This window comes from Rutidosis leptorrhynchoides, unplaced genomic scaffold (assembly GCF_046630445.1).
Source record: "Rutidosis leptorrhynchoides isolate AG116_Rl617_1_P2 unplaced genomic scaffold, CSIRO_AGI_Rlap_v1 contig201, whole genome shotgun sequence".
In the NCBI taxonomy this organism is placed as follows: domain Eukaryota; kingdom Viridiplantae; phylum Streptophyta; class Magnoliopsida; order Asterales; family Asteraceae; genus Rutidosis; species Rutidosis leptorrhynchoides.
Genome location: NW_027266450.1, coordinates 74,146 through 87,712, shown reverse-complemented (window position 1 = coordinate 87,712; position 13,567 = coordinate 74,146). Strand labels below are relative to the sequence as shown.

Here is a 13,567-nt window from a genome sequence, read left to right as displayed (position 1 = left end):
CAAACCAAATCAAATAAAGTCAACTACCGATTGATTTCCTTCAGTTCGATCGAAAAGTTGATCAGTTCTGACAAAGCAAGAATAGATGTCAATGTCATGCAATGTCTTTAAACATTGAACTGTCAACTAATATATTATATCAATAAATAAATGAAGATGATGCCATCTTGACTAGATTTGTAGTTTTATATTCACAGATATATTGAGCATGATATTGTCCGACCCATTCCTCTTTATATACAAATGGTAGTCAATTATAATTGAACTGTTCAATCATCAACATAAATAATCATATGCTTAGAAGGAATTTCAGAACATTTTATAATCCAAAGCCATATCACATCATAGTTCACGCCCATGTTCATTAGAAATTCTTTATTACAAGTTGAAATTCTCTAATGCATCAAAACACACCAAACCACAAAAACTATACGAAAAACTGTATTTAAGCATTAGAAGTGAAGTTGAAGCTTCCACAAGTTGTCTGTCTAAACAACAGAGAAGAACTGAATCCAAGCTTAGAAGTTGCCAAGTCAAACAGGAGAAGATTGTTCTCGATTTGATGCCCTCCAATCACAATAGAAGTCCTAGGCTTCGATCCACCATCCACGAATCCTAGACACGAAACATCATTCTTAACTTGTACCATAGAATTCGCACCAAAAATCCTCCAATACACACTCTTGCTTTGCAAGACCAAATCAATTTGTGGCACGCCGGGCCCCACTCGAGTGCTACCGAGGAATGTCGAATTGAAACATAACCCGAACGGCTTAACGGGTTTGACTCTAGGAACTCTGGAAAGTGATTTCTTAAAAGCTTTAAGTAAAGCATCATAGATGGAAGTCTCGAGAACTGTGTAAGGATTGACTGTACTAATCTTTGTTCCTCCATACCCATCTTTTGTGATACTCAACAATGAAGAATTTATGTTTACAGCATGGTCGTTAATTTTGATAGATTTCACCCCGATGAAATAATCAGCCGATTTCTTTCCTTGGAAATAAGCCGAAGCTGTACTTACCGGATTTATGATTAATGGAGTGTAAATAAGATTCTTGGAAACATCCATTCCTGGAAGCATGACATAAGGCCCGTCACCGAAAATCACAACTCCTGGACTTGACGAAGAAGTTAAGCAGAGTGCGAATTTCCTATCGAAGCTAAACGCTGCAGAGAATAGGGAAGGCATCGAAATCCTAGTCCTTCCCAAACCAGCCATTCCCTTAACACCTTTGGCAAGACCTTCTAATAGAAATCCTGAACCACATGTGAAAAGATATTTAGAAACTGAGACAACTTTCCCAGGATTCTTCCCGTCTGTCGATTGGATGGAGATAACGTCAGACGCAAGTTCGCCGCTTGTTCCGGAATTGGCAATAGCGTTGTCTGGTAGTAGACCGCAAGTGTTGTTATTGCAGCCTGGTTTTGGACCATCATAACAGTCTCCACATGATTTAGACCCTGTAAATCAATAAAACAAAAATTAAAATTCATTTTTAAGGTAGCCGAGTCGGAATGTCTTATAACCTTAATTACCTGAAAGAGAGCATTGCGCAGATCGGCAACGAGCAGGCCTGTAAGAAGAAGAGACATAGCCTTGGTCACAATCTACCCATAAATATTGTCCTCCTAAATGAAGGGTGACTTTAACTGGGACTAGAGGAGTCCTTTGGTTTATTTTTGCGATGTATTGTTGAGTTGCGGAGTCTTTTGTGACAGGGAGGACTAATGCTTTCGGACGAAATGCGACGGAAGGAGAGACGGCGATGCAGAGGAGAAGAAGAGAAGAAAACAGAGCTAAGTTTGTGAAGGAATTAGCCATAGCTAGTTAAGAGGTAGAGATAATAGAGAGATTGTTGTGTGGAGAAATGGAAGCTCAGTGAGTGTATTTACCAAAGCGGACACCCTCATGTCATAGTATATTGAATATGGCTTCATGTCATAATATATTGAATATGACTGGGAAAACGAGTTGTCCGGCTCGGCCCGGTCTCGGCCAGAAAACGAGCCGATCCGAATCTCAAAATTTTTCGATCTTCAAAATCGAGGCCTGAGTTCGACCCGCTTTTGATCTCGAGCCGATCCCAAACTGTCCGTTTAAAATTAAAAAAAAATAAAGAAAAAAAAACTTATAAAATTCAAACAAATAAATACCAAACAATCCAAACCATACATAAATAGTAAACAAACTAGTAAAGTGCAAAATAATGATATCCTAACACTTTAAAATATGATTGAGGAGTCTATTGACGTCCTTGACTTTCAATACGAGATATATATTTTTAACAAAATATCCTTCTAATTTGTTTTTCCCCATAATATAGTACTCAAATTTTACTACTGTAATCATAAATCAAAATCCATCTAAAATTTACAAGATAAATATAGTGAAACAATGAAAAAAATATTAAATTCGTATAATATACAGAACAAAAATTAATTAATTTTTACCTTCTTTTTTTACAAAAGCCCTCGAGCAGTCCGGGACCGGCTTGGCCCGAGCTATCTAAAAGTCCGGGTTCGTCAATCCAGAACCTAAAAACCCCACCTTCTAAATGATCCTTATTTTTTTGACCGGGACCGCTCATTTTTCGAGCCGATCCCGGACTTTAAGCCTATTTTCCCAACCTTAATATTGAAGGATCAATAATAACTTATTTTATTTTTTACATTAGAGATTTATGTTATGACGCATTGAATGAAGAATACAATGAAGGTATTACTTTTTTATCATTCAAAATTTTGGAGACCAGATCACCCTTCATTCAGCGGAATATAATAAACTCTTTTTTTTTAAGATGTATACTCGCCTCGGTCCACTTTAAGTGTCGTATAATGAAATTTATTTTGATCTATTTAAATGTAGTTTTATGAAATTCATGTTTATTTGAACAATTTTTTCCAGTTTTATCCTCATGTTTATTTCAATAATTATTCTATTTTATATAAATATTTATAATTTTAAATAATAAATAATTTTTTCTATCATTATTGATTTTCGAAAAAATTTAGAATTTTCATTACACGACTTTTGAAGTGGAACGGATGGATATACAATAAACTCGTATTCATAATAACTGTGACGCAGCAAAGAAACATCGGGGATGGATCGTGCAAGTTTAGATTGCTTTAATCTGTCAGGTTTCATAAAGTTTATAGTTGACCATGGCTCCTTGACTGGTCATATATTGGGGGCGTCGTCCTCAAGCTCAAAGTAATATTTTGAGTAAAAGTCCTCAAAGTACATTAATAAAATGATTATTATTTTCTTTTAAAAAAATAACATTAATAAAATGAAAATCATAGTAAAAATTATGGCGAGTGACTCTAACTTGATTCAAGAATCAAGAGGACATGTGAAACAATAGAACATAATTGGTATTGGTAACTTGATAAGAGCATCGATTGAGGTACCGTTTGTACGGTAGTCGAACGTAAAAAATGCTAATTAATAATATATTAATATTTATGATATTTGATTTTCGAATTTTATAATTTAGAAAATTATATTTTATTTCGAAAATAACTAATAGCTGACCCATCATCGTAATTTTAAGTTTGTCTAATAAAGTTCCTTCTTCGAAAAAAAAAAGTCTGAAGAACATACTATTGAATAATGCCATTTGTTAAAAAAAAGAAATTGTCGCATCAACTTTAATACTTTATCCATATCCATATTGTGAACTTTTATTTTAATCATTTGCGTTGAATCTTTTGTATACAGCTGTATTTTTGGGTGCGCTACTGTTTTATGACGGAACCTTAATAGGTGAACATCAATAATCATTCTCGGTTTTTTCGTTATCGGGAATACTAATCATGTTTAATTAAAGTTATTCCCGGTATTGGTAATACCGGAAATCAATTTTCACGCTTTGATTCCCGGTATTACCAACACCGGGAATAACTAATCACGCAATTAAATTAATTGTCCCGATAACGGTGAATTCGAGAATGATATATTTATCCACCTAAGACGAAAAACTCATTTTCTTGTCTACTTAGGGTTGAGGTATATAATTATAATTTGCGGCTGTATTTTCCTTATAATGAGTGAATATGATACATATATCATCAATGCTAACGAGTAGGCGAAAATATAATACAATTTTAAAATATAGTAATACAAGTTTTATCAATTTAATATGGTGAATGCTTCTTTTAAATTTGTCCAGATACAATTTTTTGAACACCAATTCTCCGGATATTCTTGAAAACTGCTGGTAAGTACCCTAAATAAAGCCACAACTCTAATCGGAAATTTTAATAAACTAGTGAGAGGGGCCTCAAAAAAAAAAAGGATGTTATATTGTTAGTTTAATCTAAGTTGACAGATAGGATAGCGGTGTGAAAAGACGTGAATTTTGAGAACAACTTTTACATGAATATCGTGAATTTTCGAAAACGTTGTTTTTTTTTTTTTTTTTTTATAACTGAAATTATCATCATTCATCCAATTAAATCATCCAAATAAATATATCGATTACATCAAACGGTAATTCACATAATAAAAAACAAACTAAAAATAGGAAAGAGCATTTTAAAATTTTTTAACTCTTAATAAAATTCTACTTAAAAAATCGATAATAGTATTATCTTTATCTCGAGCAAAACAAATTTAATCAGAATGTTGAATCCCATACATCGCCCAATTCAAAGCAGCTCTTATCTGTATAATTAATGCAGCGTAGTATTAGGTACTTCTTCCATTCTCCTTTAAATATCGCGTAATAAAATTTATTTTGATCCATTTTAATTATAATTTAATGAACTTAATATATATTTAAAATATTTTTTTAATCATATTTTTACATTAATTTCAATATAATAATTTTTTTATTTAAATATTTATGATTTTAAAATAATAAATAAAGATATGCATGTAATTTTTTCCATCATTAATTATATTCTTAAAATTCGCAATTTTCATTAGCGAAACTCGAAATGGACCGAAGGGAGTAATTAACAAAGACTTGCGAAAGTTTATCTTTTGCCTTATTTTATTTTCTCATATAAGTAGAGTCTTTAAAATAATACTACTTCCGTCTTAAAATAAATACAAATATTTACATATAAAATTATATGTAAAAATTTGCATCTTATGAAATAGATAGTATTAATAAACGATTAAAGTAATGTAAGTTGGGTATTAGATTTAGATTAGATTCCATGATAAAATGTTTTTTGGGATTCATTAAAAATAAAAAGGGTTGGGTAGACGCAACACTTTAGATTCTTTTTATTTATATTATAATAATAATAATTTTACTTTAAATAATTATTAAAATGTATACCATGTAAGAAGGAAAATAAAAATGAAATTGGGAGAGATCTCCTTATACACGATACGAATAACTAATCAAATTATTTTAATTACATATATTATTGTCGAATTGAAATTCGACATATGACTTATTGATGAATTAAAATTTTATATATAAATTTATTTTTTATTTATTATTTAAAAATATATTCCTAATTAAATTATAACATACAATAATTATTTTTCCAAATTCTTCATTAAATTATTTATTCCACATTAAATCTGCATATGTTTTTTTTTTCCTTTCTATTCTCACTTTTCCTTATTAATATATAATATAATTATATAGATAAATATACAAATACTACTTTACAGTTAAATTACATATTTAAATTCTATAATTAAATTTTATAGTTATACTTCAGCCAACATACTCTCTAAGTAGTGATTAAAAGAGGACAATGTATTATTTTTAATTTACATTTGTCATAAAATTTAAATCATAAATATATAAATTAGTTGTAAAGACAATTAATAATTTTTATTAAAGAATATTTGAAATTTTATAAATATGTTTTTTGTCAAATATCAAATTTTATTACAAAAAGACACAACCACAATTTATACACCCCACTATTACATAAAACTCACAAACAATAACTAGCTACAACCTCCAACTAGATAACAAATCTTGAATTGTACTATTCGATACACTAGCAGCAGGCAAAATTGAAGCACCGACTTTTTTAGCCACCAATCTCATACTTCCATTCTTTCTTTGAAAAACAATGTTATTCCGTTCCAACCACATAAAATAGACAAGTGCCACAAACATTAAACGATATAGTCGAGCCAAACTGGACTTACCAACAGCTTTCTTGATAAACCACTCTAACTCCCACTTCCATCTCTTAGGTAACCGATTCACTTTGCACCAGGACGTCACATTTAACCAGACAGTTTTAAAGAAAGAACAGTCAAAAAAAAGATGATCTAATGACTCATTAAACTGTCCACAGAAACTACCAGCAACATCAAGAGTTACACCTTATTTAAACAATCTAGTTTTCATAGCTAACTTATTACAGATAGTCAGCCACATAATCATACTATCTCGAGGAATCAAACACTTATTCCATACTAATTAAGACCAGGCAGCCTTTCCACAACGTGTACAAATAGTCTCATAGCCAGAACGAATAGTGTACTGACATGAAGAAGAGGCAGTCCAGTATATGTTATCTTCCATATCAGTTACATTCAAAACCCTTCCAAGCTCCCAAAAATGAACAACATCTGAGTGATAGGTTTAGGTAATTGCCAAACTCCATCTTTCTAGACATCTCACACTCTTGCATCTTTCTTCACATCAGCATCACAATAATTAATCTCAGGGAAGACACCATGTAGAGCTATACTATTAATCCATCGATCAAACAAAATGAAGCTTTGAGTCCTTCCCAACCTTATACATGTAAAACTGCTTTAAAATAGGTATGAGCTTCAATAGACTGCTCCAAGCAGAGCTTGAATCAGAGGGTTTTCGAACCCCTCAGTAACTTAATTTTGAAAGACGATTCTGGATTATCCAAACTGCCATAACGAATTCTTCTGTGACACCCCCTCACGTACCCCCTCCCCTAGCTCACCGAGCTGTATCGGGATCAAGGACACACTCGAAGGGCGTCATTGGTGTGAGAGCAACGCAGCGGATTCATTTTATTCAGTTCATCATGCAAGTGAAACTAAAATATTTTAATTTTATCAATAGATTTACCCTAAATGAATTGTCTCAAAACAATATAAGTTCGATTGCTACAATAAAATAATTAGTGTGAAGCCCACCCCAAAATACAATCTAAAAGATAAACTACGTAAGCTCTTTCTATCAAAGTCTGCCATGAAGATACCTTGAAGTTACTACACTGCGATGAAGTAATTTACGCCGCGATTCTCACCGCACACAAAATCACTATCAACCTGTGGAGGTATTAGGGTTTATGAGATTCAACAATCCTGTGAATAGACCAATGATCATTGAAGGGTTTTCATCCCTTTCCCATATATAGATACGTAGATATACCCGTATATAATATACTTTTCATGTAAATTATGATATAGTTTCAATGTCAAAACCATGTGATGTGTCAATAAATCAAGCATACAAGCAGAGAAAATGTATATGGAACCACAAGCTCTATCAATCCGGTTCCCACTATCAGTACCTCTTTCGGAAGTGAGTCACTTTCACCAAAAGAGTCTAGTGTATACCAACTTCAAATACACTACCTTTTGTGCTACCCTAGTCAAGGGTCTATACTAGATCCGGATCTCACATAGCATAGCCACTAAATGAGTCGTCGCTGTGTGATCACAACCATTCTAGGTGCTTCCGAAGAAACGAACGATTCAAAGGTTCCAGACCTGTGACCAATTTATTTCCTCTCTAGGTCCCGTCGAACCCAAGAAATTTATCCGTCAATTCATATGGTGGTTCATGATAAAAACATTTATCCCACCCATAAAGATATTCCGAAACTACGTTCCTTTTTAGACAATGAATAACTCATTTTGCACCCTCAATATATGATAATATACAAACAACCTGAATATCTATCACATATATATAGACAATCAAACACGAAATACATAATAAAAGATTATACTTTAACAATGATTAAAAATCTACAAACCAATTTCGTCCAAATAAGTTAAGCCTCGTTTTCCTTACCAACTCCAACTATCTCATCACCCATTATGAAGATGGATGGTTGTAAATTATCGATTCTCTAAGTAATATGCATTACCATATATACACTGCCCTAAGTGATTTTAATGCATGTAGACTCATTTGGATTGTTCAATTAGGCCATATATCTTTAGGGTTTAAGCCGTATATCTCAATGTACTACAGCATCTAATCATTATGCACAAGCCAACCAAATTTAAATGTTCAAGTTGTATTCCCAACTCTAAAGGAATATGTTTAACCCATTCAATTCTGAATACAGCTTCTAAAGAAGTTTTAATATTAACTAGTCATCTCAAATCCTTCACGCCTACACTAATTATTAATTAGTCAGCTTAAAGCTTCTATCATTAAAATTAATGTTTCTATCAATTACAAGGACATATACTATCCATTTATTTCTCTTCATGTATTCCGCCCACATGACAAAATGAAAGAAGGACTTTGCACTATCTATAGTCTGAATTTATTCTTACAAAACAGCTTACTTAACAATTACTAAGGCTACAACAAAAATGAATTTGTATAGACACTAAAATATCATAACAGTTATTGGATATAGAATTAAGCGAGTCAAGACAATTGAGTGGTTTTTCGCTAAATTCCATGTCCTAACTAATGATATAATTATTAAATCACTAACAAACAACCACATGAAGCTCACCAAATTCAATCTTTAGAAAATACGGAAATTGAAAGAATAGTCGAGCTTCTAACTTATGATATTATGTGAAGTGTTTGTGTGATGTATATAGAGCACAGAACCGACTTAGAACAAGCCCTCTATTTGGATATGTATGCTTATCCCAATCAGTAGGCTAAAATTAAAATTAGTACATTGACTAATTAGTAAAAAATAATAGAAAATCTTCCAGCTTCGTATTTATCATGTCTCTTCTTTCTTTTTTAAATTGATTAGAGTTGGCAACAATTGAGTCTAGCCCATACAAGTCCAGCCCACAATTACAACATAGTTTTTTTTATTAGCTTAATTAATTTAATTACCTCTAAACAAAATTAATTAATCATGATATAGTTTGATTGACATCGCATTTTTTAATTACCTCTAAACAAAATTAATTAATCATGATATAGGTTGATTGACATCGCATTCTTTTAACTCAAATTGTATCTTATATTTCACTCTTGCTAATTTAAAATTGAACCCAAATGGACAGTCGGATATATGCATATTCTAAAATGTGCTTGTAGTTATAGACACATATTAACAAAGGAATTTAGGATGAGTGCTATACAATTTTTCCCGGTTCGACTCGAGATATTTCGGTCGATTAGATAAATTATTTTATGATGAAATTTTTCGACAATAAAGTGGAACACGATCGTTACATCTTCTCACAAAGGATTTTCCAGATTTGTTTTCCAACTGCAGCCTTATTCCAACATTTTAAATCTAAAATGTCAAGACCTCCTTCATTCTTAGGTCTGCAAACTGTTATCCAAGTCATGGCATCTTCTAGAACGTTCAACCCTAGACCAAAGAAAAGCTCTGCACTTACTATCAATTAGTTTAATAACATCCTTAGGAAGTAAAAATGCCATACACCAATAGACTTGCATATTTTGTAACAGAGACGGAATTAATTGCAGTCTACCAGCATACAAAAGAGATTTAGTAGCCCAACCATCAAGCCTAGATACTTTTTCAACCAATTCCATATAATGCTCAATCTTCAATCTAGCTAAAATTAACGGTACACCTAAGTACTTCATAGGAAATTGCCCTTCCACAAAACCACAAGACTGAATGATTCGTTCTCTGTCACTATACATTCCACCACTCAAGAAAATAAAACTTTTGTCTTCATTAATACATAATCCCGAAACAGCAGAAAAATCAGTAAGACATTTCATTAACCAATCTACTGAAACAACATCCCCATGACAGAAAAGGAATAAATCATCAACAAAGTAAGGTGAGTTAACTTTAGACTACAACTGCCCTGATGATATTTAAAATAAGCTGAGGGAATGGCTAACATTCTAGACATATATTCCATAGACAGAACAAATAATAAAGGAGAAATTGGATTACCTTGGCGTATACCCTTCTTGCCTTCAAAGTAACCTTCAACTGAACCATTTATCTTGAATGAATACAATACACTCCTTGTACAAGCCATGATCCAGCCAATGAAATGAGCTGGAAACCGAAACCCCAATAACCCTTCTTCAATAAAATCCCAGTTGACTGAATCATATGCCTTTCTAATATCCACTTTAAAAGCACATTGTAAGCTGCCTAAATCTTTATGATAGCCTCTGACCAACTCGTGAGCCACTAAAATGTTATCTGAAATAGCTCTCCCAATGACAAACGCTGACTGTAGAGTACATCAAATCTGGCAAAACTCTAGCAAGACGAGCAATCAAAATCTTAGAAATGACTTTGTAAAACACAGAACAACAGGCAATAGGCCTGTAGTCTTTTAAACCTTGTGGATTAGGGCATTTAGGTATGATAGTTAAAACTGTAGCACTAAACTGTTTTGCCAACTTCCCATTAGAGAAAAAAGATAAAACATCCCTAGTGAAATCCTTCCCAACAATAGCCCAACTCTTCTTAAAGAAAAAGGCATTAAATCCATCCATACCAAGAGACTTCGAGGAACTAATAGACCATAAAGCATCACTGACCTCAATTAGAGTTACCTCTAAGATAAGCAAACTAGCTTGATCATCAATAATAAAGGACCTATCAACAAAACATTCTGATCAGCATTACACATACGAGGCACTAGAACTCCCAAGAGATTCTTATAAAAACTGACCATGTGAGTACTAATAGACACTTGATCAGTATATATTTCTCTAGAAGGTAACTTTAAACTAGTAATGACATTACAAGCAGAAAGTACCTTCATTGACTTATGAAAGAATGAAGTGTTTGCATTTCCAAACTTCATCCAGTCAACTCGTGATTTCTGATGATAGAATAACTTCTCCTGAGACATCACTTCATGCAAAGCCAAAACAAGTGCCCTCTCTTCTTCTAGTAGTACTGGATTCAAAGGATCCTTTTGCAAATTCCTTTGTACTATTTTCACCAGCTGTCTTATTTGATCCACTTTATCAGAGATAGAAGAATATTCACGTCTATTGAGATCTTAAAGAGCTTTTCTAACAGCCTTAAGCTTTTGCCAGAGAATAAACATAGGTGTCCCCTACAATTCCTGCTCCCAAGCAGAACTCACCAATGAATTATATGTAGGATGCTGAACCCACATATTAAAAAACCTAAATGCCCTGTGCTTCCCATCTTCAAATCTTCTTAGATGGACAATTAAAGGAGCATGATCAGAAAGCCCTGGCTCGACCACTTCAGTATATACCCCAGAAAAAACATCTCGACAGCGCACGTTCATAAGACTACGATCAAGCTTAGACCAAATTCTATCTCCCTCATCTTGGTAGTTAGACCATGTAAATTTGCTACTTTGGCTAGCCATTTCCACTAAACCACAATCATGCATAAGTTGTTCAAAATCCCAAGTATCATCAGGCCCAAGTGGAACACCTCCTAACTTATCTGAACTTCTTAACATAGCATTAAAGTCTTCTTAAATCACCCAAGCCCAAAAACACCCTGTTCTAACACCCTTAGCTCATTCCACAAACTATTTCTGTCTCTAGCATCATTAAAACTGTATACTACAGTCCTATGAAGATAATCAGAACCCAAAAGTAACTTACAATTTATCCACTGTGCATTCAACTGCACAGTCTCTATCTTCACTTTGCGAGGATCAAACATGATCCAAATTATACCTAAAGGATGGCGGAAACCATTATGAATCAGTTCCCAATCTCTCACCTTGCAACCACTCCAAACTCTATCGATATTTCTACTTTGTACACGCGTTTCAATCACTCCACATGAACTTAGACTTTTTCCCACAATTAGACGCCTTACTTTTGATTGTTTAGAGGAGGAATTCAACCCCCTCACATTCTAATTTCCTATCATCATCCCTTTCCAGGGATATGTCCAGTCCTCTTAGCTTGTTTATCCAATACAACTGAAGGATTGCAAGCTATGTTATTCACATTGATACGACATGGGGGCTTTTAGGTAATTTGGACCGTGCCGTCGTAGGTTCCTCCGGCTGAAGATCGACCAGGTACGTGCAGCCACTCCGTCCCTTTGAGAGCTACGCGCTTGGGGGCACGAACACCGCCGGTCTCGCCCTCCCGAAGAGGCCGAAGAGCCTAAAGTCGAGGAGACCTACGGCCTCACAACTGTACAGGTCGCTTTTAACACTGACAGTCCAAGTCAAACATAAAGATCTCCCCTATATAAAGACCCCTCTCAGATGTCCAAAGTAAGCCAAGACTTACACTTAGAGACACATAAGAGATTAAGGGCATTTACACACTCTCTCTAGAAGTGAACACTTCCCTCTCTAGACTTGAGATCCACCATGTAGCCGCTCGGCTTCGTGGTGAGCCTCGCTAGGCCCAGATAGGCCGTAGACGCTCAAATATTTCTCACCCTCCATTCTATCCTTAACCCAAAACCTAACTCGAAGTCTGATCGAAAAGAGACGCGTGCTCTCCATCTTTTGACTAGTTTCGAACTCCGTCAAAATGTTGGCGCCGACTGCGGGGAGTTCGTGAAAAGTCACCTTTTTCAGCATCTAGTCTTCATCGAGTTTTTCCAGGTCCCAACACGCAGTTGTCTTTTCGTGTAACTTTCTGCATAAGTCTCCCAGACTTACCGCCACTGTCTCTTAAGCATGAGGATCAGGACCGCTAGCGCTGAATCTGATCCGAAACCGGAAATTGCATCACCTGCCTCTTTCCCATCGACCGGGAACGGTCGTCGTTGGAATAAAAACCGCACATCTATGTGCACTCCTTATAGAGAAGGGGAAGACACCAACTCAAGGATGAGACCACCTCAGCTTGAACTCAGCTCCCCAAAAGCTGGGAAAATGAAGGCTTTTGCCGAAGCCAGTAGCGCAAGGGCGTTCGGCACAACCCTCGGTTTTTCTGTGGAGGATTTGGAAGGTATCCAATTCCCTCACATAGATCCACTGGTCATCTCGATGTGGATAGCCAATATGCCGGTCAAGAAAGTATTAGTAGACGATGGTAGCTTTGTCAACATTCTCTACTATCACGCATTCAAGACTACGGGCTTGACATATGCGCAGTTGTCACCGTCGTCAGGGCCGATTTATGTGATCAACAAGATCGAAATCCCTGTTAAGGTTCATATCCGGCTTCCTGTGACCCTTAGAGCTAGAGCTTGCAAGGCTTTATAAATGATCGATTGGCTGGTTGTAGCGGATCCTATATAATACAACGCGATATTCGGGAGGAAAGGGATATCAGCTTTCTCTAGTGTGGGATCTTTCCTCCATTAAATTCCCTACTTTGGGTGGTATCGGTACTGTTCGCGGTGCCCAGGCCGAAGCTAGAAAATGCCACATGGCTACCATAGAGTCAAGAGAGCACAAAGGATTGGTTGATCCATTGGAGCACTCCTCCCCCGCGCAGTCGAGGTTAGGCGTAGCGCCGGAAGCCCC

The 13,567-nt window shown here is 34.9% G+C and overlaps 1 protein-coding gene across 1 annotated transcript; it reads right to left on the bottom strand.

Moving 5' to 3' along the window:
• Nucleotides 1–445: 445 nt before the first annotated feature.
• LOC139881834 (probable aspartic proteinase GIP2) lies at nt 446–1,825 on the bottom strand. Its single transcript, XM_071866239.1, has 2 exons — nt 1,540–1,825; nt 446–1,464 (listed from the first exon to the last, which is right to left on the bottom strand). The coding sequence occupies exons 1-2, from the start codon at nt 1,823–1,825 to the stop codon at nt 446–448; spliced, it is 1,305 nt and encodes a 434-aa protein (XP_071722340.1).
• Nucleotides 1,826–13,567: the final 11,742 nt, after the last annotated feature.